At 34.4% G+C, this 27,793-nt stretch overlaps 3 protein-coding genes across 5 annotated transcripts in view; 2 read left to right on the forward strand and 1 right to left on the reverse strand.

Annotated features, from left to right (window-relative positions):
- Window positions 1–27,793, forward strand: part of LOC306881095 (ceramide synthase 2-like) — a 385,605-nt gene that overhangs the window by 82,448 nt on the left and 275,364 nt on the right. The window lies entirely within an intron of this gene.
- On the reverse strand, window positions 3,114–7,757 carry LOC306881510 (pyroglutamyl-peptidase 1-like). Its single transcript, XM_079435655.1, has 5 exons — window positions 7,612–7,757; window positions 6,136–6,188; window positions 5,921–6,037; window positions 4,554–4,786; window positions 3,114–4,136 (listed from the first exon to the last, which is right to left on the reverse strand). Exons 1-5 carry the CDS (start codon window positions 7,640–7,642, stop codon window positions 3,944–3,946), a joined length of 627 nt encoding a protein of 208 aa, XP_079291781.1. The 5' UTR covers window positions 7,643–7,757; the 3' UTR covers window positions 3,114–3,943.
- Window positions 13,653–17,626, forward strand: LOC306881560 (transcription factor JunD-like). Its single transcript, XM_079435747.1, has one exon. It carries the CDS (start codon window positions 15,158–15,160, stop codon window positions 15,962–15,964), a length of 807 nt encoding a protein of 268 aa, XP_079291873.1. The 5' UTR covers window positions 13,653–15,157; the 3' UTR covers window positions 15,965–17,626.

Consider the following 27,793-nt stretch of genomic DNA (forward strand, 5'->3'; position numbering starts at 1 on the left):
AAAAATCAAAATCAAAACAATATGTGACCCTGGAACACAAAAGCAGTCATAAGTAGCACGTGCATATTTGTAGCAATACATTTTATAGGTAAAAATTATCGATTTTTCTTTTATGCCAAAAATTATTATGATCATTAGGATATTAAAATAAAGACCATATAAATTTTAATTTAAATGCATATTCAGCAGTAAAATGAAATAATATTACCAACAGTAAAAACCTATAAAAGGTTAACATCAGTGCTGCCAATTTAAAAAAATAATCAACCTCCAAATTAATATAGAAACAACAAAGATGGTATATTTTAAATATGTGTTTAATAGCTTTTTACTAGCCTAGTATTATTAAGTTGATGCCAATGTTACTGATGTCTCTATTAAATCAATTTCCCCCTCATTTATAGCCATTTAACATTACAGTATAATTGAAAGCCATTATTTTCAACTTTTAATTGGCTTTGAAAAATACTTTCAATTTAAGTGAACTTAAAAAAATCTTAAACTATAAATTGTAAGCAATACTGATTAATCTTTATTCAAGCTACAAAAGTAAATCAGCAAGCAGAGAAGTCGAGTGATTTAGTGTTGCATCAGTCACAGAACGCAGCAGGTTACACACTCTAAATGGTGCTATGGTGCACTAAAAGTGGTTCTTGGCTCGTATTCATAGGGGAACCACTTTTGGTGCTATATAGCACCATGTCTTTAACAGCACCTTTGTTAAATGGTACTATGTAGAACCATAAGAGGTGCCATATTACATTGTATTTCAACAAAAATGGTCGTAAACAGCACCAACAGTGGTTCTTTGGCTCGTAAGGAACCTTTAAAGGGGCTTAACAGGTTCTTTGTACGGCAGTGGTGCTATATAGCACCTTAAACACCCCAAAGAACCACTGAAGAACCATACAGGAGCTTAACAGGTTCTGTATATGGTAGTGGTGCTATATAGCACCTCAGTCATGCCTAAGAACCGGTGAAGAACCGCTGAAGAACCACTGAAGAACCGCTGAAGAACCACTGAAGAACCACTGAAGAACCACTGAAGGATCAAGATTTGGTGCTATACAGCACTATGATTACGAGCCAAAGAACCACTTTTAGTGCTATATAGCACCATTTTTTTAGAGTGCAATTTAAAAGCGATGCCACCTTGTGGACAAACTAATTAGTGCAAAATCAATTCAAGGCCTGCATACTCTTCCTCGGGCCGGATGAAGATGAATACGGCCCGCGGGCCACCAATTGAATAGCCCTAGCTTAATTATTGGATGGACAGCTTTGGAAAAGCAATGGAAAGCTTTCATATGATGTATAAATCTTAATGTCAAAAAACTGATTCTTATGACTGGTTTTGTGGTGGAAAGGTCATATAATATAGGCTACTATGTGAACGGGTAGTGCATGATATGATCCACTCCATCTAAAACTGTTGTATCAGTTTAACTGCATTCTCTAATTTATTTATAATTATTATGCATTAAGTTTTCAAGACCTCATTTATGTTTATAGAATGTGTAATTTTTATATATCTGACTTCAATGGACAGCAAATGGTGAATAAAAACAATGAAAAACCTGAAGTATTATGACCTCTTATTGCATCTGAAGATACAGATTTTCATTGTACACACATGAGATTACTAATATATTAATAACATATGCTGATAATACAACTGCTTATGTAACTTTGCTCAGAATATAATCAGAAAAAGAAAAACTTTCCTCTAGAGATCTCATACTTTTGTGTATTACTATAAATTATTATACATTTAGATAATTTATAAATCTTTTAGTTATATAATGATATTATAAATTATAAATATTATGTGTATCATTTCATTATGAATGTGTGTGCATATATATATAAATTATACATTTTGGAATAAACTTAAGGCAGACATTTTTTATTGAGAGCTACAATTTGTAAAAAAAATGTTGTGGCAAATAAGGAAACAACATAAAGAGGAAGAACAACAGTGTGTGCATACATAATAATCACCACTGTAATAGATGTCAGAACATTTAATACAATAAAACGGATCCATGGAAATAAAGAAATGCTGAAGATAACAGTGTTTTAGGCAACATTAAAAAGAATCAGATTCACAGCATATTCAGTTTGGTCCACTGTGTTTGTGATCGCTAACAGATTCCAGTAAAAACCGTAGAAAAACAAGCTAAAGAAATTAAAACCAAGTCATATGCAATAAAAATGACATTTTATAATATCATATAATGGACTGAGAAATTATGGTCTAATATAATATAATATCCAGCATTTTGCAAAGAGTATGAAAGAAATGTAAAGAGAAAATCTTGAATAACGTCCACTGAGAGAAGACAAAGATCACCTTACAATCATCTCACATTCCATATAATTACCAAACCGTTGTCTTCTTAACAGTGCTGATAGAATTAGACCTTAAATTACTCAAAAGGCATCGGGTTCAGGCGTCTTTATGTTTTATGTACATAAATGGCTTCAAATGAGGAAAAACATATTTCAGTTTGATGCATATATCCTAAAGCCTGTGTACTCACATTGGCACTTTAATCACCAGACAGACGTGGTTATTATCTTTTTTTAATCACTGTCCAGTGGGCAGATCATAGCTTTTATTTTGTCATTTTTAGGTCTCCTCTACAATATCTTCAGTCTGAGAGAAAATAAACTGTCTGTCCAGTGTGTGTTTGGGGTATAATTGAAAGCTGCAGATGATAAAGTCATATTTGAAACAGTATTATTTTACTATCAATAAGATACTTTCAGGTTTAATATTTTGAATGAAGTTTTTTGTATATTTGTCCATTTTAATTTTAAAGTTTTAGATTTTTCATTTTCTTAAATATTCTTTAATGTCCATTTAGTTTTTGTTTTTATATATATATTTTTTACTTTAGTTAAAATTTCAGTGATTTAGTTATTAATATTTTTAATTAGTTTTAATTTTAATATTTTATCCATTTTCATTTTAGTTAGAAATTTAGCCATTTTCATATATATATATATATATATATATATATATATATATCATATACTTTAAAAAAATATGTCAATATAGTTTTTAATAGTTTGAATGAGTTTTAATTTTATTTAGTCATTTTCATTTTAGTTAAAGCTGTAGTAATTTAGTTGAGAATTTGTATTTGTGTACATTAGTAATTTAGCCAATTTTAGCCATTTTCATATATTTTTTTTAAATATGACAATATAGTTTTTAATAGTTTCAATGAGTTTTGATTTTATTATTTTTTCCATTTTAATTTTTATTTTAGTTAAAGCTGTAGTAATTTAGTTGTGTATTTGTATATGTCTATATATTTTTGATGAATTTATTTGAAATGAAAACTTACTAGTTATATAAAATATATATATAATGAACCCCCTCCCCCCCCCCCCAGTTAACGTTTATTTCATTTCAAGTAACAAAATGTTTAATTAATTTCAATTTTAGTTTTGTTTGTTTGCGTTTAATGCCATGCCAGATTCTATGGCTATTTTCATGGTGAAAAAATGCATCATTAAAATTTTAGTTAATTATTATAACACTGGTTTAAATGACTTTATACTACAGACATACTTAATCTGGTGAATAATGATTTTAGAAATTCTGCCTTGACTGTTTAAAAAAATCATTTTTGAAATACGGTTTAAAGATCTCCATGTATTCGTAGCGTTTTCACATTAGAACGACACTTACAAGTCTTTTTTAAGCATAATACCAAATCTCTGCATGTTTCAAGTATGCCCCATTAAAGTGCTTTCTTGACTATCTGAACGCAGCCGTAGGATTGAGTTTAGCACACAAGCTGCATCTCAAACCAGCTGATTGATCCTAGTATGTAGCACACAAGTTAAGACACTGATGTCTTCAAATGTGCATGAACTCTTGAATCCAAGGCCACGCTACATAACTGCGTACGAGACTCGGCATGTGCTCTCATTGGTCGTGCAGACAGTGTTTCTTTCCCTTGTTGTGCTCCATCAGTTCAAGCATCTCCAGGATGACGGCCCTGAGGGCCCGAGCGAGCTGCTCCGCGCTGTAGGGCTTCCCTAGAGGAGGAACGTGCACAAACGCAGATCTGCCCTCGCCCAGAAACAGAGACATGTAGTAGGTGTAGTCACACAGATACCTGGGAAAGAGGACAGAGCGTTTGTCATAAGGAATATATTCAAGTAAAATTTAAATAAACAAAATAAGTCTGTCCCGATTAAAAAAGCAATTCCATCCCAGATGAGAAAAAGTAACGTAACATTTATTTCCATACAAATTAACTAAGTAACGCAATAAGTAACTTTTTTAGGGAGTAATACAATATTGTAAAGCATTAGGCTACTTTTGAAAGTATTTTGAGATTTTGGTCATTCAATAAATTCTCATTAGCCACTCTAATACAACATTTGGGCTATATATGCAAACATCTGTTATGTGAAACAGCGTATTCATCACAGCACCCAACAAAAAACAACATGCACTTTTTATGATTCTTTCATTATTTATTTTGTAGGTTCTGCAAGGTGTCCGCAAACAAGCAAGAAGAGCTTTTTACCTGCCGGCATCCTTTGACACAGACACAGAGACGCCGAGCCCGGAGGAGTTGACTCTCTTACAGACGGCGTCCATGTCTATGACAGACTGCATGCAGTCCGGTCCTCCATCCATACAGCAGCGCGACTCCGGACAGAAGCTGCAGTTATCCAGGCGCATGTAACCCTGGTTATGACCACACTGTTCAAGCGTTACTGTCGTGGCCATCCCGGACACTCCAACATGGACCACTAACTTTGAAAAAAATAAATAAATATAGGATTTAAAAAAATATAATAATTATTGATGAAACGTATTCCTAAAATATACAGATGAGTGATTAATCCTACTATAACACTGGTGACTAAAAGATTTTTAAATGTTTTAATGAAGTCTCCTGCTCACCAAGGATGCATTTTGTTGTTGTCGTTTTTTTGAAAAATACAGTAAAAATAGTAATATTGTGAAATACCAACTAAAACAGTTCCTATTTGATTATATATTTTCCCACAAAAATATTGCGCAGCACAACTGTTTTCAAAATTGATATTCAGAAATGTTTCTTGAGTAAATCAGTATATTATAATGATTTCTGAAGATCATGTGACACTGAAGACTGCAGTAATGATGCTGAAAATACAGCTGCGCATCACAGAAATAAATTACATTTTACAATATATTAAAGTAGAAAATAATTAACTTCAAGAAATCAGTTAGTTTAAACTGAAATAACATTTCAAAATATTACTGTTTTTACTGTATTTTGATCAAATAAATGCAGCCTTGGTGAGCAAAAGAGACTTCTTTCAAAAACATTAAAAACTTTAATTATTCCAAACTTTGTTTGCCAGTGTATTATATAATGATACATTTTGATTAAAATAATTAGATGTAATTCATATATATATATATATATATATATATATATATATATATATATATATATATATATATATATATAAATAATGTACAATAAAAACAAAAATTACTACATGGGTACACAGACCAAGAATGAATATTATTAAATAATCCAATATTATATATATATATATATATATATATATATATATATATATATATATATATATATATATATATATATATATATATATATATATATATATATATATATATACACACAATAAATATTTAATAATTTTATGAGCATATTATTTTTAAGTATTATTTCTCCATAACCTACACACTAGTACAGAGCACAAATACAGCAGACACAGAATAATTGATCATATACAGTATATATATATATATATATATATATATATATATATATATATATATATATATATATATATATATATACACATACATATATATATATATGCATCACTAATAAAACTACACAACACAAACATGACATTGTTACGCTACTTGAGGAAGCTGCTGTTTCCATAGAGACGGCAGAAGACTCTGGACCGCCTGATACTCCACAGGAACTTCAGCAACGTGAAGGTTTATATCGTGACCCAAACCCAGTTTCTCCAGCTCCTGACACGAGGAAATCTTTACGTTAAGTCATGCAGAAGCATGTAAACACACAGTGAGTACAGCTCATAGCTGATGTGCTCTGCTCGTGAATATCATACCTGTACTGCCACCCAGCTGGCATTGACAGCGTGTTCACCGAACGGCTCAAAACCTACAGAAACACAGAGAAATCATAAGGCAGATGTAACATATGGTGTTGTGCTTAATGCTGATTGGTCAAACGGTCTATATAATAACACTCAGCTGAATAATTGATCATTGTCTCAGGTAAGTCTCTTGTATCACGCTCACTTTCTTCTCACATAAGTAGATCATTTCTACTCAGATTAATATTTCATGTCCGTGTATTTATTTATTTATGTGCCAAGTAGTCGAATGATAAATAAAGTGCAATAATCTAGTCATTATCCCCTAAAAAACCTCTTCAGAGTGATTCGAGACCCCTCAGCTTCAGCTGACTGGACGTTATCATCAGACTCAGCTTTTCTGTTTTATAGCTGTTACACCTTTAATCTCCACAGGTTTTCAGGACGCTGAAGTCAGCAAAATCTAAACCCTGCAGTCCAGAGTCTAAGATTTGATCCTGCTTTAAACGGGATGTAATGAGTAACTCTTGCGTTTGCGTTTCAGATGAGATGCTGCCATCAGTAACCTGAACAGAGCAAACACTTACTTCTCTAGAACACTATTTATCAGATAAATTAGGAGAGGAAAATTGTGTAATTATCAGATGGTAATATCATGTTGCATGAAAATATTATGGTGTGTGTGTGTGTGTAAATATGGTATAATGGTATACATATTGCATTATGGAAATTATGGTACTAAATACATTTTCATATACTCCAAATTATTTTTAACATTTTTGTTAATTGAAAGAGCTGAAATAAAATAAAAATAAAAAATATTCTGAGACAAGTAACTGAAACAAATATAAGTTAAAGTACTGAAATTACTTGAAAACAAATAAAATCCAAAAATACACCTGAAATAAAAATAAATTAAACCTAAACCGACAGCAAAAACGAATAAGAACGAAAAAGGCAAATACAAAATAACTAAATATTTATTATTAAAAATAAAAATAAGGTTTAACAACCATAACAGTATAAAAGTAATACTAAAAATAAAACTCTTCAAAGAATATCATACAACAGAAAATATCCAAACAAACATATTGAAATATAAATGGAAGATGTCTATGGTATTACCATGGTAAATACAAAAACTGTTATGTTATTACCATAGTAAATGTCCAAAAAACACTAAAATGATAGTAATTAAAAACAATGAGCATAAAACGACATGTAGAGAAAAATCAATTTAATTAACTGAATGAATAAAATAAAATAAAACATTTCTGACAACACCATGGTCCTTAGTTTCGAGTAGTGGTAGTACTTCGATAAAAATAAGTGTTTTATGCTTTTTAGTTTAGTATTTGGTGCCAAACGAGTTTGAGTTGTAATGCTGATGATATCAGAGACAGAAGCAGACTCTTAAAACTGAGACAACAATCACACGAGGCATCAAAACATCCCTTTTTCCGCATCTTCGCCTTCATCACAGTTTACCTGTCACGATAACCGTCTTCTTCTGCTCCATGGCTGAGAAATGAGAGAGTTTCGATCAAGAACAAAACAACGACCATCAGCTCCGATCTTCACAAACTAACATAAACACACACATGATGTGCAGCTCTTCTCTCGCGGTCTGAACTGAGACCAGCGCCCCGCTGCACACCAGCGCCACCTGCCGCTCCGGCGGGCTCTCATTAATAAACACTGCCTGTGTCTATATATCAAATATATATCACCGCTTTCCTCGAAGACCTAGATTTTATTTTTATTTAGAATTTATTTAGTCTAGCTCTCAGCTGCATAATACAATGACTGAAAAATTATGTCTGTACTTATGCACTTCGAGCTAAAATTAGTAGGCTATATCTATTTTTAATATTTTATTATATGTTCTATTTTATTTTATATATTTTACATATATGTCTGAAATTCTTCTCAAATTCTCAATGTTTAAGAATTACATTGGAAAAAAACCCTGATTTTTCAAAGTTGTAAATAAAACTAAATTGATAGGTTTTACAAGAATATATTTTTTCTGTTTTTCTGCTTCAGAATAACTGTTACTTGCTGATTCTTTAATTATCTGTGAAATTTACTAGCAATTTCGAAGTGAAAATATTTTTTTTTCCTACAAGATCTACGGTATATCTATCTATCTACACTGTAAAAAAAAGAAAAAGAGAAGTTGAGCTAACTTAAAATGTTAAATGATTTTTGAGTTCTCTTTCTTATTTTTGTAGGAGATTCTCAACTTTTTGTTTTATAAACTTAAAACAACAAGTTGAGAAAACTCAAAAATCTGCTGAAGCTGGTTGCCTTAAAATTTTAAGTTGGCTCAACTTTTTTTTTTTACAGTGTACTCTATCTATCTATCTATCTATCTATCTATCTATCTATCTATCTATCTATCTATCTATCTATCTATCTATCTATCTATCTATCTATCTATCTATCTATCTATCTATCTATCTATCTATCTGTCTCTCTGTCTGTCTGTCTGTCTGTCTGTCTGTCTGTCTATCTCTCTCTCTCTGTCTGTCTGTCTGTCTGTCTGTCTGTCTGTCTGTCTGTCTGTCTGTCTGTCTATCTATCTCTCTCTCTCTGTCTGTCTGTCTATCTCTCTCTCTTTGTCTGTCTGTCTGTCTGTCTGTCTGTCTATCTCTCTCTCTTTGTCTGTCTGTCTGTCTGTCTGTCTGTCTATCTCTCTCTCTCTGTCTGTCTGTCTGTCTGTCTGTCTGTCTGTCTGTCTGTCTGTCTATCTGTCTGTCTGTCTGTCTGTCTGTCTGTCTATCTCTCTCTCTCTGTCTGTCTGTCTATCTATCTATCTCTCTCTCTCTGTCTGTCTGTCTATCTCTCTCTCTTTGTCTGTCTGTCTGTCTGTCTGTCTGTCTGTCCGTCCGTCCGTCCGTCCGTCCGTCCGTCCGTCCATCCATCCATCCATCCATCTCTCTCTGTCTGTCTGTCTGTCTGTCTGTCTATCTATCTATCTATCTATCTATCTATCTCTCTCTCTCTATTGTATGTTGTACATTTATATGTTAATAATTGAAGCTTAACATGCACTTTATGTTGGTATCAAATAAAGACGACATGAACAAAAATACCACTTTATTGTGGTTCTTAATGATTGATTACCATTTGAAATTTTTTGACCTTCTTAGTAAAACAAAACTCAATCAAACATGCATGGACCTGGTTTCCTGAGGAGTGTTTGGTGGTTTTGACTTGTGTGCCAACACCCATAGCTGAGATCTGGTTCAAACCTGTTTGCGTGAGCTGGTCTCTGAAGAAAGAAGGACTTCCCATCGTGGTGTTTATAGTTAATTAGCAGTGTTCCTTCATGAGTCACACTAAACACAGAGACAGACACCTTCAGTCTGATTCACTGACTCCGCTGTCAGCCTGTTCTAATGATGTGGAGACAAAATAATGAAGACGCTGCCAACAAAATAAAGTGCTGAATTACATTAGGATCTTTAAATTCTCAAACAAAAATGGTGTAGAAATAATTTTGACTCAGAAATTTGAGAAATTCAGATTTTTCTTTGAATTACAAAGAAAAATTCGAATTTTTGACCTAAAACATACTCCTATAATCTTTTCTGTAAAAACTGGAAATTTGAGAAGAATTTTAAACAATATTTTTTGAAGACATCCATTTAGCCGTCAAGAATTAATCTGCTAAAATGAAAAACAAAGAACTGAATCATATACAGTGGTGTGAAAACGTGTTGGCCCCCTTCCTGATTTTTTATTTTTTTGCATGTTTGTCACACTTACACAAGTAAACACAACATGCAGTTTTTGAATGAAGTTTTTTATTATGAAGGGAAAACTAAATCCAAACCCACATGGCCCTGTGTGAAAAAGTGCATGCCCCCTAAACCTAATAACTGGTTGGGCCACCCTTAGCAGCAACAACTGCAATCAAGCGTTAGTGATAACTTACAATGAGTCTGTTACAGCGCGGTGGAGGAGGTTTGGCCCATTCATCTTAGCAGAATTGCTGTAATTCAGCCACATTGGAGGGTTTTCGAGCATGAACCGTCTTTTTAAGGTCATGCCGCAGCATCTCAATAGGATTCAGGTCAGGACTTTGACTAGGCCACTCCAAAGTCTTCATTTTGTTTTTCTTCAGCCATTCAGAGGTGGATTTGCTGGTGTGTTTTGGATCATTGTCCTGCTGCAGAACCCAAGTTCTCTTCAGCTTGAGGTCACGAACAGATGGCCGGACATTGTCCTTCAGGATTTTTGGGTAGACAGCTGAATTCATGGTTCATTTATCACAGCAAGTCTTCCAGGTCCTGAAGCAGCAAAACAGCCCCAGACCATCACACTACCACCACCATATTTTACTGCTGGTATGATGTTCTTTTTCTGAAATGCTGTGTTACTTTTACGCCAGATGTAATGGGACACACACCTTCCAAAAAGTTCAACTTTTGTCTCGTCAGTCCACAGAGTATTTTCCCAAAAGTCTTGGGCATCATCAAGATGTTTTCTGGCAAAACTGAGACGAGACTTTATGTTCTTTTTGCTCAGCAGTGGTTTTCGTCTTGGATCTCTGCCATGCAGGCCATTTTTGCCCAGTCTCTTTCTTATGGTGGAGTCATGAACACTGACCTTAACTGAGGCAAGTGAGGCCTGCAGTTCTTTAGATGTTGTTGTGGGGTCTTTTGTGACCTCTTGGACGAGTCGTCGCTGCGCTCTTGGGGTAATTTTGGTCGGCCGGCCACTCCTGTGAAGGTTCACCACTGTTCCATGTTTTCTCCATTTGTGGATAATGGCTCTCACTGTGGTTCGTCCCAAAGCTTTAGAAATGGCTTTGTAACCTTTTCCAGACTGATAGATCTCAATTACTTTCTTTCTCATTTGTTCCTGAATTTCTTTGGATCTCAACATGATGTGTAGCTTTTGAGGATCTTTTGGCCTATACTTCACTTTGTCAGGCAAGTCCTATTTAAGGGATTTCTTGATTGTGAACAGGTGTGGCAGTAATCAGGCCTGGGTGTGGCTAGAGAAACTGAACTCAGGTGTGATAAACCACAGTTATGTTTTAACACTTTTTCACACAGGGCCATGTGGGTTTGGATTTAGTTTTCCCTTCATAAAATAAACCCTTCATTTAAAAACTGCATGTTGTGTTTACTTGTGTTATCTTTGATTAATATTTAAATTAGTTTGATGATCTGAAACATTAAAGTGTGACAAACATGCAAAAAAAAAAAAAAATCAGGAAGGGGGCCAACACTTTTTCACACCACTGTGTATATATATGTATATATATATATGTGTGTGTATAGAGATAGATAGAGAGAGAGAGGATTGTAATTGTATAATTGCATAATTTATTAAAATGTAAATTATGTAGGCCTAATTTTCACTCAGAAATAGTACATTTCACAAAGAAATAGCAAGTAACACACTGAATTAATATGATTTTTTAAGTAGAAAGACTAAAATACTAAAATAGTATTTTCTTGTAAATCACACTCCAGTAATGTTTGTTTTATTTACAAAAATCATTTACAGCATATAATACATAACATACAATATGCATATAATTTATATAATATACATATGGTGTGCCATCAAATAAATGATCAGTCAGGTCAATTGAATAATTATGAAATTAAAAAATAAATGGAATTTCACAAACATATTACATGATCTGGATATTAATAATACAAATCTAGCAGTTTATGTATAACAGAACTGCAGCATCATACTGGGGAACATATATTTTTGAATAGCATAATAAAGTGTAATAGCATTCTGTGTAATATAACTGTTTGTTGTTCTTATTTTTTCTCCAGCTTTTGTAAGCTGTAATTTCTAAAGCTAAAAATGCTGGAAATGGTTGTGCTCTTCCACCCACTCGTGGAGCATCCGCTGCAGCGCAATCCACCTGCCTCTGCGTCACTGCTGCCATGGCAACGGATGATGCTGCTTCTATTCTCTGATGCAGACGCCTACAGACGTCATCCCATCCATTCAGATCTGCACATATATCCCCCTCTCTTTTTCAGACTCATGGCCTGCAGTGTTATTTATAGAAATCCCATGGCTTGCCAAAGCAGCTAATTCAATTCATAAATTCAATTTAACGTCAAAGCATCATCACATCCCTCAAGATGGGTAAAGTTATCAATTTCCCTTCAAGAATTTTATGACAGGTCGATTAAATTAAATGAGTTTTGAGGTATCCAAGACAAACAACCATATAGTAGATGTAGCTTACTTTTTTTTTTTTTTGCATACAACATGCTCATAACATATGGCAGTGAAAAAATATTTAATATTTTTTATAATATTTTAATTATATATATATACATACACACACACATTTTTATATTGCATACAACATGCTCATAACATATTCCAGAGAAAAAATATTTAATATTTTTATTGAACTGTAACATATGCTACCAAATCTACATTTAGTCTCATATGAAGAGTGAGATTAAAATGAGTTCTGATATCTTTCAGCTTAATCAATAATAATTCAATTAATTATGCAACATACTTATGTTTTACAACCAATAATTTTAATGCATTTAACAGAACAATAAATCTGTCACATATCTGAAAATATTAAAATATCTTTCATGTTGCAAATATTATTTTGCATTCATTTACCACATTACTTCTGTAACTACAAAAATGAAAATACATAGGCTGCACTACAAAAACTACATTAATATTAAGAATGTCGATTAAACTTTTTTAATATTAATGCAGTTTTCTAATATTAAAACTGTTTCAATAGCACATCAGTTGCATAATGCCTGACAGAGAAAGTGTATATATACACACACACACACACACACACACTGTATGTATGTATGTATATATACACAGTGCCCTCCATAATATTGACAAAGGTAAAGACAAAATGGCTCTGTTGGCTGTGAAGTCAAGACATTTGCAAATATGATTTAAAGATGAATATGAGACAAAACTACAGAATATCACATTTTTATTATTAGCTGTTTCAACACATATGTTTTACCAAATAAAAAGAACAGCACTTTTAGAGTTCATCCCACTCATTGATGAGAGCATAAGTATTGGGACAGTTGAACATAAGGCAGATATAAAAGATTAAAAGCTATTATTTAGTTGCAGATCCCTTGCGCACAATCACAGCAGTGAGTCTGTGACCCATAGACATCACCAGACTCTTTGAAATACTTTTCCCAGCCTTTAATGCAGCCAATTCCAATTGTTGCTTGTTTTGGGGAGTTTCTGCCTTTACTCTCCTCTTCAGCTGCTGAAATTCATGTTCAATCAGATTTAAATCTGGAGATTGACTTGGGCAATCTAAGACTTTCCATTTCTTTGCTCTTATAAATTCCTTGACTGAACTGGCAGGGTGTTTTGGATCATTGTCCTGATGCAATATGAAGCACTTCCCAATGAATCCGGTGGCATTTTCTTGAATATTGGTAGGCAAGATGGTTTTGTACCCTTCCAAATTCATTCTGCTACTGTCATCATACATTAAGTCATCAGTAAAGTTGAGAGGGTCTGTTCCAGAGACCGCCATGCATGCCCATGCCACGACGCCACCTCCACCATGCTTTACAGATGAGGCTGCATGCTTGGGATCATTGCAGTTCACTTTTTTTCTCCACATTTTTGCTTTCCCATCACTTAGATAAAGGTTCATCTTTGTCTCATCGGTCCATAAACACAGTTCCAAAACTCTTCTGGCTCACCTTTGTGCTTTTTTGCAAACTCTAATCTTGCCTTTCTATGTTTGGTGCTGGTCAGAGGTTAGCATCTTGCTGTGTAGCATCTGTAATTCTGTGTCAAAGTCTCCTGAGGACAGTAGATTGTCAGAGCATCACCCCAGCTTTCTGGAAGTTGTTGGTGATTTTACAGACACGTCTTTTAGGATTCATTTTCACAGCTTTTATGATTTGTCTGTCATCAGCTACTGTTGTTTTCTCAGCCAATCAGGTCGTTGTTGGTTGCTGGTGTCGCTGGTGGTTTCCAAACTCTTGATTTCTCCATGCCCTTTGTTTTTGCTATAGCTCTAACTGACTTCCTCTTTTCTTTTAGCATCCAAATTGCTTGCTTTTCTCTCAAAGTCAGCTCCCTCATCTTCATCCTGGTTTGTGTGTGTCATCATCGAATGCAAGATTCAGAATACAGAAGTAATGGATATAACTGATACGACACACTCCCTGCTTTTAATATCTGAAGAATTAATGCAACAGGACACAGCTGATCACTTAGAAAGACCTGAGAGGCAACTGCTCCAATACTTATGCTCACATCAGATAGAGGGATGAAACTCTAAAAGTGCTGAACTTAGCTGGTAAACATCTCTGTGTTGAATCACCCAATAATAAAATGTGACATTCTGTAGTTTGGTCTCATATTCATCTTTTAATCATATTTGTAAATGTCTTGAATTCCATTATATATATATACATGATGGAAATGGAACAATCCTCGGTTAGGGAGACTCTACTAGAAATAGAACACAATCAATATTTTTCACTTTAAGGATTTATTTCCACGTTTTGAATCCAAGTTTTTTGTGAATCCCACTATTATAAATTATAAATTATAATATATATAAAGAAACTAGAATGGAACACGTGATCGAGCATCCAGTGATGTTCAACGCGCTCAAAAACAAGGGAACATTTTCTGCCTCGTTTCTCCTCCCTCGCGCGCTCTACGTTCGCTATGACATCAACCCACAATGCACCGCACTGTTTACCGTTTACTCTCCGTCTCCGCGGCGACGGCGGCGAGCGCGGCCCCTTATGCAAACGAAACCGGAAGAAAACGTCATCTTTGGCCAATCTCAGCGCTCTAAAGTGACATAATGGAATTTTTAGGGATAGAAAACTTGCAAATGCGTTCTGACGCCCATAGATAACACCTCTCGCGCGGGGAGAAGCAAGGATATCATTAAACAATATCATAAATCGATCAAAAATATTGCAGATAAGAACATTGAAGATCAACTAAATGCCTCGTTTGGACAGCAGACCCAGCTCACCCCTCTGTAGGGTGTAGGATGGGAACAAGCCTTTACCCAGACGAGGACATCCGAGGAATATCACGCATTATGATGAAGAAAGACATGAGTTTGAACCTAAACGACCAGAACAGCTCCAACCTCAAGCCAGATCTGAGGGATGCCGAGGGGATTCTCAATTCGCCCGATTTAGGGCTCCTCAAGCTGGCTTCTCCGGAGCTGGAGAGGCTGATCATCCAGTCTAACGGGATGGTAACCACCACGCCGACCTCCCAGTTCGTCTATCCGAAGTCGGTAAGCGACGAGCAGGAGTTCGCGGAGGGCTTCGTCAAAGCCCTGGAGGACCTTCATAAGCAGAACCAGTTGAACGGCGGGGCGTGCGTTCCTCCGACGCTCGGCAGACTCGCCCTGCCCACGGATCTGCCCGTGTATACGAACTTGAGCACGTATGGGAGTACCACGGTGAACTATTCCACGGAAACCGTTCCGTTCCCTCCGCCGCCGCAAACGCAGCCGTCGCTTAAAGACGAGCCGCAAACCGTTCCAGATATGCAGAGCTTCGGCGACAGCCCGCCGCTTTCCCCCATCAACATGGACACGCAGGAGCGCATCAAAGCCGAGAGGAAGAAGCTGCGCAACCGGATCGCCGCCTCCAAATGCCGCAAGCGCAAACTGGAGCGGATATCCCGGCTGGAAGACAAAGTGAAAACCCTAAAGAACCAGAACACGGAGCTCGCGTCCACGGCCAGCGTGCTGAGAGAACAAGTGGCGCAGTTAAAACAGAGAGTGATGAACCATGTCAACAACGGCTGCCAGCTGCTGCCTAATCAAGTGCAAGCTTATTAGAGGACAGTCTTTATCTATCAGTGTTTGGGTGGTTGACGAACAACGTCACATTTCCACAGCAGTGCACGAGATGATAGTGACTGAAATATCAAGCTAATCCACTTCCGCGAGAAAATATAGTGCCCGATTTGACAGAACGTTGCGTCATAAAAGGATCAATCTTCAGCAAAGATACAATAGGAACTACGTCTGTTATTTGTGGTTTAATAGGGTATAATATGTTTGATTGGACAAGCAGCGTTCCATACGTTTTCCTAAAGCGTCCATGTATTAGTCCGCCTGTACGTGTGACAGCTGTCAGTTTTGGTTTTGTTTGGAACTATTTTCGTTGCTTTAAAAAAAAAAATCATTAAGTACCATCAACATTGTTATGCGGTGAAACTAGCGTTTGGTGATAAGGTGAACGCTGTGATTAATCATCATTCAGGACTGGAACTATATGTTTTATGTCATATACTAAGATTATTTTAAGAAGCGTTCATAAAACATCATTGGGAAGTTCACTGTTTGTATCATTCCGCTGTGCACTGCTTGGCAACACAATCTTGTTTTGGTTTCTTCTGGAACTATTTTCTTTGGCAGAGGAGCAGCAAGATGACTGGCTATATTATGTCAGTTACTGGATATGAATGGCTGTATAAAAGCAATATCCCGTATCATATTGCTTAAATACACATACTAATGCATCAAATCCCACAGTGTTGGTGATGAAGTGAATTCATATCAGCTGTCAGTGTGCTGAAACATTATTCTGAGCTCCACATGGACAGTCAACGACCCATTCACTGATGCATAAAGGTCACAGACTGAACTGACCTCTCTCTTCCAGTGGCCGATCGTTCTGGTTGGACTGTTGAAATGGACACTACAGGTGCTGATGTATTATATGTTTACAATATTTTGTAGCAAACGGACTGTGTGCTACATGGTTTGATCTCAAGAGAGAAGCAGCTGTATTTTTGCATGCTCCAGACAAGCTCCAAATGAGTGCAACCAAACACAACAAAGATGTCATGCATGTATTGCTTCATGTCCAATGCCTTATTAATCAACGTCTGTATCGATTTTATACACAACTACTCACACAATGTCTTATTTTATGCTCTTTTGGATTTATGTGTGTCGTGTTGTAAATATAAACGTTTCACCTGTCACACGTCCTGTACTGCCTTGTGTGTACATCAATGTCATTAAACCTGTTCAATTCACTTGTTAAATTATATATTTGTGGTAATTTTATACCCCTTTGGTCATGCATACTTATATAGATGAATGGGTGCCGTCAGAATGAGAGTCCTGATAAAAACATCACAATCATCCACACAACAGTTAACATCTTGTGAAGCCAAAAGTGGCATGTTTGTAGGAAACAAATCCATCATAAAGACATTTTAACTAAAATACAAAGAAACAAACTCCTCTACAGCCTGTGGATGCAAGTTTTCATCAAATTTTAATTTTTGGGTGAACTATTTCTTTAAGACGACTGTCTTTCACTGTGGAAGTAGAAACCGCTTTCTAGTGGTTTAAATTGGCATGGTACAACAACTACTCAAAAATATACAGTTAGTAAACACTAGAGTATTTGTATGCACCAAATTAATGCATGAAACTGAATAAGAAGAGTTGCCATATGAGCATTTTCATTATAAAGCACAACTCACTGTCAACGATTCATTTAAAATTAATTTGTCATTATTCAGCTCTATTAAGTCCATTACATTATGGCTATTGTAGTCCATTAATGTTGATAAAATAACGTAATAAAATAAAGCATTTCAATGGTAATACATGAGAACAAAAAAAAAACGCGTCTGCAATTATTTGTGAAATTTAGCAATTTCTCAGTGAATTATTTTTATTAAATTCTGTATTAAAATTCTATAATATTGTGTTTAAAATAGTGCTGTCAAACAATTAATCATGATTAATCGCATCCAAAATAAGTTGTTTACATAATATGTGTATACTTTGTAAATTTATTGTGTGTATATATATAAATATACACACATATTTTGAAAATATGTACATTTATATTCATATAAATATATTTCATATATAAACAACATTTTTCTGAAATATATGCATGCATGTGTGTGTATTTATATATATATATACACATAATAAATATACACAGTACACACATTATGTAAACAAAAACTTTTATTTTGAATGCGATTAATCGTTTGACTGCATTAGTTTAAAACCTTTTTTATTAAACCGTATATAAATAAATATGCATATATAAAAAATCTAAATAATATACAATAAATATATAAACAAAAGATATATCTCTCAGAAATTACATTTTAAAATATATTCAATCAACAAATAGTTACAGGCATTTCAAATTTTAATATTTCACTATATTTTGATGAAATAAGCAGAAGAGACTAAAACATTAAAAATGTGCAGGCTAAATTAAAAAGTGTAGGTTTTATTCAAATATGAGACATTTATTACTTTTCTGTAAAAGTTGAAAAAAGTGCATATGATTGAATGCAGTATATTATTTGTCCAGCAGGGAGAGACCAACACCATCATATTTGCTTTTCCAGTCTACAACATTGGTTTTCTTCTCATATTCGTGGAGATTTAGACAGAAGTATTGTGATGAACGAGCTCAATCGCCCAGAAACAGCAGCAGAACAGAAGCTCTTATGTTGTTTGCTATTATTTCTCGTCTTCTGTGCTGAATTGGTCATAATGACACCTAGTTAAACCATCAGCGGGACTCCAGCCATACAAATCACTTAAAGGAGGTCATGTCATGTGTCATTTCAACCAGAAACACCACATTTCATTTGTTTCCATGGCAATGTGTGCTTTTTGTCTGCGTTCGGACGTGAACGTGGTGGTGTTTATTTGCCACTGGCCTACAGTCAATGCATCCGAGCAAAAAACAGACATTCAGCAGAGCTCCTTCATCAGATTGTGTTTACTGTGGTTATTCTTGAAACGGCCACCTGTCAAAGCCAAATATGTGACCCTGGGCCACAAAACCAGTCATAAGGGTCAATTTTTTGAAATTGAGATTTATACATCAACTTAAAGATAAACAATTAAGCTTTCCATTGATGTATGGTTTGTTATTAAATTTGGCCGAGATACAATTATTTGAAAATCTGGAATCTGAGGGTGCAAAAATCTAAATATTGAGAAAAATCACCTTTAAAGTTGTCCAAATTAAGTTCTTAGCAATGCATATTATTAATAAAAAATTAAGTTTTGATATATTTACAGTAGGAAATGTACAAAATATCTTCATGGAACATGATATTTACTTAATGCCCTACTGATTTTTGGCATAAAAGAAAAATCTATAATTTTGACCCATACAATGTATTTTTAGCTGTTGCCCAGCAACTTAAGACTGGCTTTGTGCTCCAGGGTCAATTCATCTGAAACAATGGAATGACCCTTGCCAGACAATACCACGTCAAAGAATAGGAAACTACATGCCCCCCCCAAAACAAAAGATAAACAAAGAAGGAATGACAAAATGATTAATTAAGAGTCTTTAATTTGACATCCTGAAGTCAAGATCTTTCTGGATTTGTAGAATTAGGGTTTTAAAATGTTTTTATTTAAAATGCAAAAATAAAATAAAATAAAGCAATCAAATAAGATGCAAAAATGTCATTTTATTTTTTATTATTTAAAATAAAAAATACAAATGCATAAAATAAAATGCAAAAATATTTAAAATGCAATAAACTAAAATACACAAAATTTGGGGGAAAACAAATTGGCAAATCTACTAGATACTTCTCATCAAAAATAAAATAATCTATTAGATATTTCCCATCATTAATAGAAGTGAATAGTGAAGTGCCCGTGGCTGTGGAAGTGTTCTTGAAAACATTATCTCTACAATTCCAATATAACTGTTGCTTTAAAATAATTATTACACTGAATAGCTGTCTATATTATCTGTTGTGACCCTTTAATTGTCACTATACATCACTAAAGCGAGAAAGTAATTAAATACATTTTGGAAAGATATTCCTTATTCCTTTTAAAATAATGTGTGAGGTTTGAAAGGATCAGGTGAGTTTTTTTTCTGCTCTCCATGAGACGGATTATTTGAGATCAAATAATAGATGGCATTGTCATGAAAGCTCTTTGGACGTCCTGTTCCTCTTCCAGTCACTTCCAGTACTTCAGCAGCTTCTCTTCAGAATCAGAGATTCATTCGGTCAGACACTCATCTAGAAAGACGGTCTCTCTAATGATGAATCGAGAGAGACAGTGAATTATGTATTTGAAAGGCTCCTATTGTTTTTGCAGAGAACCGTCTCATGTCAGACCCAGCAAACCGAATCTATCTGATACAAACTCCATTCTCAGTCTCTCACACACTTCAACTCATCTCCTATAATAACATACGGTTTTACACACTCAGTCCCGTTATCATGCCTGAAATCAAAGTTAGCTTGCATTTTTACTTCAATTAAAAATGTAGTTGAAATGCAGTCGATTGCATTGCATTGCAGGAAACAATATTCTACACACTATAGTATTCATGTATAATGTATTATACCAAATATTCACCATGTATGTTGTAATGCATTATAGATTTTAATTGCAACCAAATAATCGCAACCAATGTCAAATGCATTGTAACATTTCAAGACATTTCAATACATCTGAAATTGGTTGTTTGTCATGTTTTGCATGCATATATTTTCTCAAGGTGTAAAAATGAATGCTCAAGTGCATTAAATTATTAAAATTATTCATGAGATCATACAATGCATCATGAGGTGCATTAAAAGGCATAATTAATGCATTAAAAATACTTTTATAATGCATTATAAAGGCTTCAAGTAATGTGTTACCACAATTTATTTTGTGGATATTTATTTATTTAAAGAAATTTCTGCAAAAGAAACACAATTATTGATTGTTTTGATGCTTCGAAATAATATGCTCCATTAAATTGGCCAAAAAAAAAAAAAAGACACAAGTGTCCCTTTTGTCTGAGCGAGAATGAACTATAGGCAATATTATAGGGGAAATGAAAATAAATCACTCAATTTGTCATGTTTCAATTAAAAAACATTAATTTAATTACATTACTCAAGAAGAAAAGAGTTTTTGACCATATATTTTTATTACAGAGTTGCCATATTTGTTTATTTTTTTCAATAATCGAAAAATGTGATGAGGAAAAACAATTGCATTTATTCATTTAGCAGACATGATGTTCAAATGAGGAATACAGAAGCGATTTATCCTGAGGAGAAAGTGGAAAGATATTATGCGTCTCATAAAGGGTTAACGCTCACAGTGCAATACAATGTTTTTGTCATTTCATTTGCTTCAGTGAATTCTCTCCCCTTTCTTTTTTGACTCCACTGGTTTTATTCTCAAACAGTGACGTTTGTGCATGCGCTCTGGATCAAAAGCAACAGAAAACTGATCTGAAAGATGCCTGTCTCTCTGTCTCGGTCCCTGTGAGGTGTTCACCTCCATCTCATAGATAGGGTTACAGAAGCATGTAGTCTCTGTTAGCCTTAATGGAAGAAGTTTGAAACAACCAGGATTCTTCTTGGAGCTGGCCTTCTGGCCAAACTGAGCAATTGATAGAGAAGGGCTTTGGTTAGAGAGGTGACCAAGAACCTGATGGTCACTCTAGTTGAGCTCCATGATCATATGTGGAGATAGGAGAAACCTACAGAAGGACAAACATCACTGCAACACTCCACCCATCTGAGCTTTATGGCGGTGTGGCCAACTCAATCCTCTCCTCAGTGAAGACAAAAGAAAACAAAAGCACCTAAAGTGCCCTCCAACTCTGAGAAACAAGACTCTCTGGTCTGATGAACCTCAATTCTAAGCATCATGTTTGAAGGGAACCAGCTCTGCTCATCACCTGCAGAGTACCATCCCAAAAGTAAAGTGCGCTGGTAGCAGCCTCATGCTTTGGGGCTGTTTTTCAGTGGCAGGGACTGAGGGACTCGTCAGAGTAGAAGAAAAGCTCAATGCACCAAAATATTGAGATAGCCTAAATAAAAACCCTGTCCAGAGCATTCAGAGTCTCAGAGTGGGCAGAAGGTTCACCTTCCAACAGGACAATGACGCTAAGCACACAGCAAGAGTGGCTTATACACAACGCTGTGAATGTCTTTGAGTGTCCCAGCCACAGCCTGGACTTGAACCCAATCAAATATTTCTGAAGAAATCTGAAAATGTGCATCTGCCCCCATCCAACCTGACAGAGCTTGAGAGGTGAAGAGGTGAGGAGAAGAATGGCAGATAATTGCCAAATGTCGCATCAAACTAAAAAGACTTGAGGCTGTAAACTTCAGCTAATTATTTACTTATGCAATGTACTTATTTGAGTTTATTTTTAATAAATTTAAGAAGTTGTGACAATTCTGTTTTTGCTTTGTCAGTATGGTGTATGGAGTGTAGATTGATGTGGGGAAAAAAGTCATTTAAAGCTGTTTAACATAAGGCTGCAACATAACAAAATGTGAAAAAAATGAAGGGGTATGAAGACTTTTGCAAGGCACTGTATGGGTTGTTGACGTGACATGACATTTTCACAGTCCCACAAGATAAAAATGAACATAATTAATATTGTCGTTCTTTAAAATGCAGTAAATGGTTAAACATTTCTTTGCCCTACATGGACCTGTTGTTATAAAAACTGCAGTGTTATTTGATTTTTTTTTTGATTTTTTTTAGCCAAATCTCAAAATTGTCCTATGGTGTCCTGTGGTCTCAAGCATGGTTCAATAAATTACAACTTTTATAAATGTAAAAGAAAAACATTTTTTTTATATATATAAATACCTTCGACATAATAGTACAAGTGTCTATTTTAGTAAATGGCAATAATTTTTTTCAACCATATATTTCTGAAAGCATAGGAACTTGATACATTTTGTCTCTGAAAACCATGTCCTCTGGTGTGACCCCATATCCTGATTTTAAATCGGTCAATTCCAGGTCGATTCATGGTCGTGTTACTGAAGCCCCCTGTGAAGCCCATGACATGTGTCTGAAATTTAGTCTCAGAATTGTTCAAATATTTCACTTTTTTGGAACCACTACAAAAGTGTTACGTTTTGTTGTCCTTTGGTTTGACACCCCTAAATTATATTTTTTAATTAAAAACTGCATGTTAAACTACATAATCATAGAAAATTATGCAAATGTGTCTTGCTTACCACTAATGACAGGTTAGCTTTATAGCATGGTCATTAATTGACGGAAAAAGACTGAAACGTCCAGAAAATGCCTGTACTGTCACACCAGAGGATAAAGATGTCTCTTTAAAAAGCATTTAAAATAATTAAATAGGATTTATTTAACTCATTTTATTCTTTTTGATCATTTTCAGTGTTCTTAAATGCAATAATTACGTTAATTAAACTATTATCTGATGTTTTTACAGAAAACTTGTACTGTTATAAAGTGTCATGAAAATAAGTATAAAATGGGTAATATATAGATATATACAGGAATATATAGAAAAAATGAACAGGGATCCACACAGAAAGGAGGAGATCCTAAGAGAACAATGCAGAAAGTAAAAAGAATCACAAAGAGTAGCATATAGTTTTAAAAATTCCTCATATAGTTTGAATATCAATCATATTTAGTGCCGCACATGCAGCAGGGGGCTAGAAGAGTTTCAGTAACCTACTGATTGACTAAGACTGAATTTTGTTGATGAAAATAATTTTTTTGGTTTGTTTAAAAAACATGTCGATATTGTTTGTATCAAATTCAACTTTCTTTCTCCTTTGAAATGTTCAAAATTAAATAGAAATACTTTAATAACTATCATTTCTGTACTTTAGTGTGATGTAATATCCTATGGTGTGACACCCATAAAAGAACCACAGATTTGTTTTTATCTCAAAATATCTTAAAACTAAAACAGTTGAGTATTGCAATAGTGGCGATACAAACATCACTCAACTTAAAATGGTATAATTTTCAGCAGTTTTGCACGGATGACAGGAGTTTGTCGTGAAATTGTCCAACAAGTCATGGGGTAAAAAATGATGTTAATTATAATTTCATATGAAATAAATAGCACTATGAAAATAAGTGTCTAACAAAGAAGATAAATCTCTCTCATGCTATTAATGTATTATTAAGAAGGTTTTTTTCTTAATTTTTGCCATGTCACACCATAGGACAAATTTATAGTTCAGTGAAAATGTCCAAAAAAGCAGTGAAAGAATTGACGAAGTTAGTGAGCCTTTATATTTTCTCAAAGATCGCTTCACACTACATAAATATATGCATTTCTGTATTTTTACTGCCTATTTGTCAACTACCCATATATATATATATATATATATATTGTGTGTGTGTAAACACATCTTTTCTCTTAGACTTGATGAACGAACAAACAAAAAGAGGAAAATATCGACACTGCATAACTCATCTCTTATTATTGAACTCAAAAGATGGTTTCCATAGGAACATAATTCTGTGAAAATAACAGTAACACTCAAGAAATCATAATGGCTCATCAAAATAGCCACATACGCAGAACTAATTCTGAAAATGTGAAGAGAGTCTGACAAAAGCCTGGACAGAACGTGAAAAAATGGTCACAGCGACATTTGTTGTAACCACACATAAATTATACATGCTCTTTTGTGTTGGGAAATGACTTTAATTTAGCTAGAAAGGAAATATGACAGGAAAAAGCACATTTTTGGATTAGAGTTTGATTATAGTTCAGTCATGCAGAAGATGCAAAGCTACATGACGCAAGAAAAGCCTTCAGGGGAACCTTTTAGATGCATGCAGACACAAAATGCAGACGGCGCTGCTTTCCAAACACAAACAGACACACAAGCTTGCGTTTATAAAGTGCTGGGAAGATTCAGAACTATCCTTATTAATAACAGCACCTTTGAGTATTTTAGGATTTGAAAACCCATCATTTCAAACTCAAAATCACTCTCTTTTATAAAGAGAGTGAGATTTTATAGCAGAGAGACGGATTGTGATGCTTCAAAAAAGACAGAAAAAGCCCCATAAGTAGCTGTCAAATCACTTTTAGTTCAAAACCTATGACGTCTGATGTCAAATATTGAGCTTAAGTTTGAGACTGTTCCTCACAAATAAATCATATGACTTCTGAAGAACAATACTATATTATGAAACTTTGATGGTGTCTTCACACTCTTGACATGCAGCTAAAAACCTTTGTAGTACAGAAAAAAAAAAAGTTTAACAAGAGAAGGAAAGTCATAGTTTGGAACAAAACGAGGGAATAAGAAACAGGGTTATTACTGTAACTAAAACTAAAACTAGTTACCTAAAACTAGAAAAACTTACTTCCCCCAAACTAATGTCAGCAAAAAAGTTATATATAATAAAAAAAATAAATTTTTATAATTATTATAGTTAACTAAAACTCATTCTAAAACTATATAAAACATTTCAACAAAAATATTTTTGCTACTTATAAAACAATAAATTAAAGCTAGAACCAAAACTAGTTAACTACAACTAAAAGTTAAAAATTAAAAAAAATATATATATTTTTTATTAAAAAAACAACAATTAATATTTAATTTATTATAGTTAACTAAACCTAATTCTAAAACCAAACTTTTTTTTTTACTTAAAAACAATAAATGATAATTAAAACTAGTTATCTAAAACCCTTAAAAACACTTTTGTTACTTATAAAATAAATGTTAACTGAAATAAAATATAAACATTGAACTTAATTTATTTCTCGTTTTCATTTAGTTCACGTTGATGCACTAAAATAACTGAAACTAAAACCGAAAATGAATCAAAACTATACATTTAAAAAGACAATTTATATTAAAAAAAGACAAATTAAGAGTAAATTCAAAAATAAAACCTAATTAAAATATTAACCAAAATCATAAAAACAGAAATAATCTCAATGTTAATAAAACAACACTAAGTCTTTTTTAAAGAGTTTTTTTTTTTTCTTCAGGTTTTGTTGTTCTTTTAGGTCTATTTTTGGAAACTTTATCCACACAATAATGGTGAAAGCTACACACACACACACACACACACACACACACACTTAAATCTGTCAGGTCTGATAAGTGTTTCTAAAAGCACCCTGAGTTCCCTACAGGGCTCTTAAAGCAATGTGCACAGGATTCCTATCAGAATTCAACCTCGGACACCATTTAAAATGATCGTAATGGGATCAAATGAGTTTTTGTTAATCTTAGAGACCTGTTGGATATCATACCTTTATCAGATCTCTGTTGTACTGTATTGGAAGCATGTCCTGCTTCTCAACAGTTGAAATAAATCACATGTGGAATTGAAAGAATAAATGCATTATGTCCTACAGCAGATTTGAATTTTTAGAAGATAGCTTTAGTTTTGGGTTATGCTGGAAACTCCTGTAAGGTTTGTAAATAAGAGTCCTGAGCACATTTTGACTGGAGCTTGCAGTGATTCTGATTGATTTTTCACATTTCGCAGATTGATTACCATTTGTATAACCAAAGTTTTACTACAAATACCACGGTGAAACAGTGTAGCAAACCCTTTGTTAATTTGTGGTTACAGTCTTAAAAATAAAGGTGCTTAAAATGTTCTTCATAGTGATGTCATAGAAGAAGCATTTTGGGTTCCACAAAGAACCATTCAGTCAAAGGTTCTTTAAAGAACCATATTTTTCTTTCCTTTTTATAATCTGAAGAACCTTCTTTAGCCACAAAGAAGCTTTTGTGAAACAGAAAGGTTCTTCAGATGTTGAAGGTTCTTTATGGAAGCATGTAGACAAAAAGGGTTCTTCTGGCATCGTGAATGAAGCGTCTTTATTTTTAAGAGTGTAATTTAACTATAGCTTATATAAGGTTTTTGGTTTTATTTTTTAGTAAAAGGTTAATTTTCGTAAGGGTTGTGTTGTTGTCTGCCTTAGCTCCCTCTAAACCGGTTATAAAACAATTATATGGTTATAAGTAATTGACTGCTACTGCTAACATTTGCTAGCAGTTTAATGTTTAACTAAGTAAACAAAGACAAAACTACAATGGTCTGTTTACAGATGTAACTGACCTGAACTTGAAGTCCTGAACAGGACAGTTTAGCCTCTCTGCTCCACCTGGACACTTCCACTCCATTCTTGAGTCTTGCATCCTTTTGGCGGACGCGCGGATGCTCGGAGCGTGCACGAGGCGAATCGCGTTGCCAGTCAAGACTAACAGACCCATGATTTATTAGAGTTTTATTATTGAATGTCGAATTCGGAAATAATCACTTTAGTACATTCGGCAGGCAACAAAAACAACAACAACAGCAACAATATCTAAAAAATTAAAATAAATGGAGGGCAGTGGGCCAAATTGGCTGCCAGGCCACTGGGAATTCTCCCGGTGCTCCCTATATGGCCAGTCCCCCCTGATTTCAAGTAACAATTTTTTAATAGTTTTAGTTAAATATAATAACCCTGCATTCAAGTTGTCACAAGACACAAATCCTTATAAACAAACATCACCAATGCATTTGGTTGTGTGCGTTTCAGCACAGTTTGAGACATTTCTTGAGATCGCTCTAAAACCTCTTGAGGAGGCACATGTGGGATTTTTCTCTCAGGACAAATATCTGAGTAACAGGAGACACCGACCAAACTATCTGTTTTCTCTCAGTTGCTGCCTGTGAGAACGACCATAATAAAAGGAGGTGTCATTTGCGGTTTCTCTTTCCAGTGGAAAACTAAAACTGAAAGTGTTTACCTCCAAATAAACAAGTCTAATTTTGCGAAATGCGAGCGATCTGTGCGCTGTATTGTTCATTAAATGTGTCACAAGATGTGAATCATGACAAACAGTGCCAGTATCTCAGCTG

This window comes from Barbus barbus (assembly GCF_936440315.1).
Source record: "Barbus barbus genome assembly, chromosome: 15".
Classification (NCBI taxonomy): Eukaryota; Metazoa; Chordata; class Actinopteri; order Cypriniformes; family Cyprinidae; genus Barbus; species Barbus barbus.

Coding starts and splice junctions, on each gene's coding strand:
- LOC306881510 (XM_079435655.1), bottom strand. CDS start 7,642: ATGGAGCAGAAGAAGACGGTTATCGTGACAG. Junction 6,038..6,135: donor CCAGCTGGGTGGCAGTACAG/GTATGATATTCA, acceptor TCCTCGTGTCAG/GAGCTGGAGAAACTGGGTTT. Junction 4,787..5,920: donor GGAAACAGCAGCTTCCTCAA/GTAGCGTAACAA, acceptor TTTTTTTCAAAG/TTAGTGGTCCATGTTGGAGT.
- LOC306881560 (XM_079435747.1), top strand. CDS start 15,158: ATGGGAACAAGCCTTTACCCAGACGAGGACATCCGAGGAATATCACGC.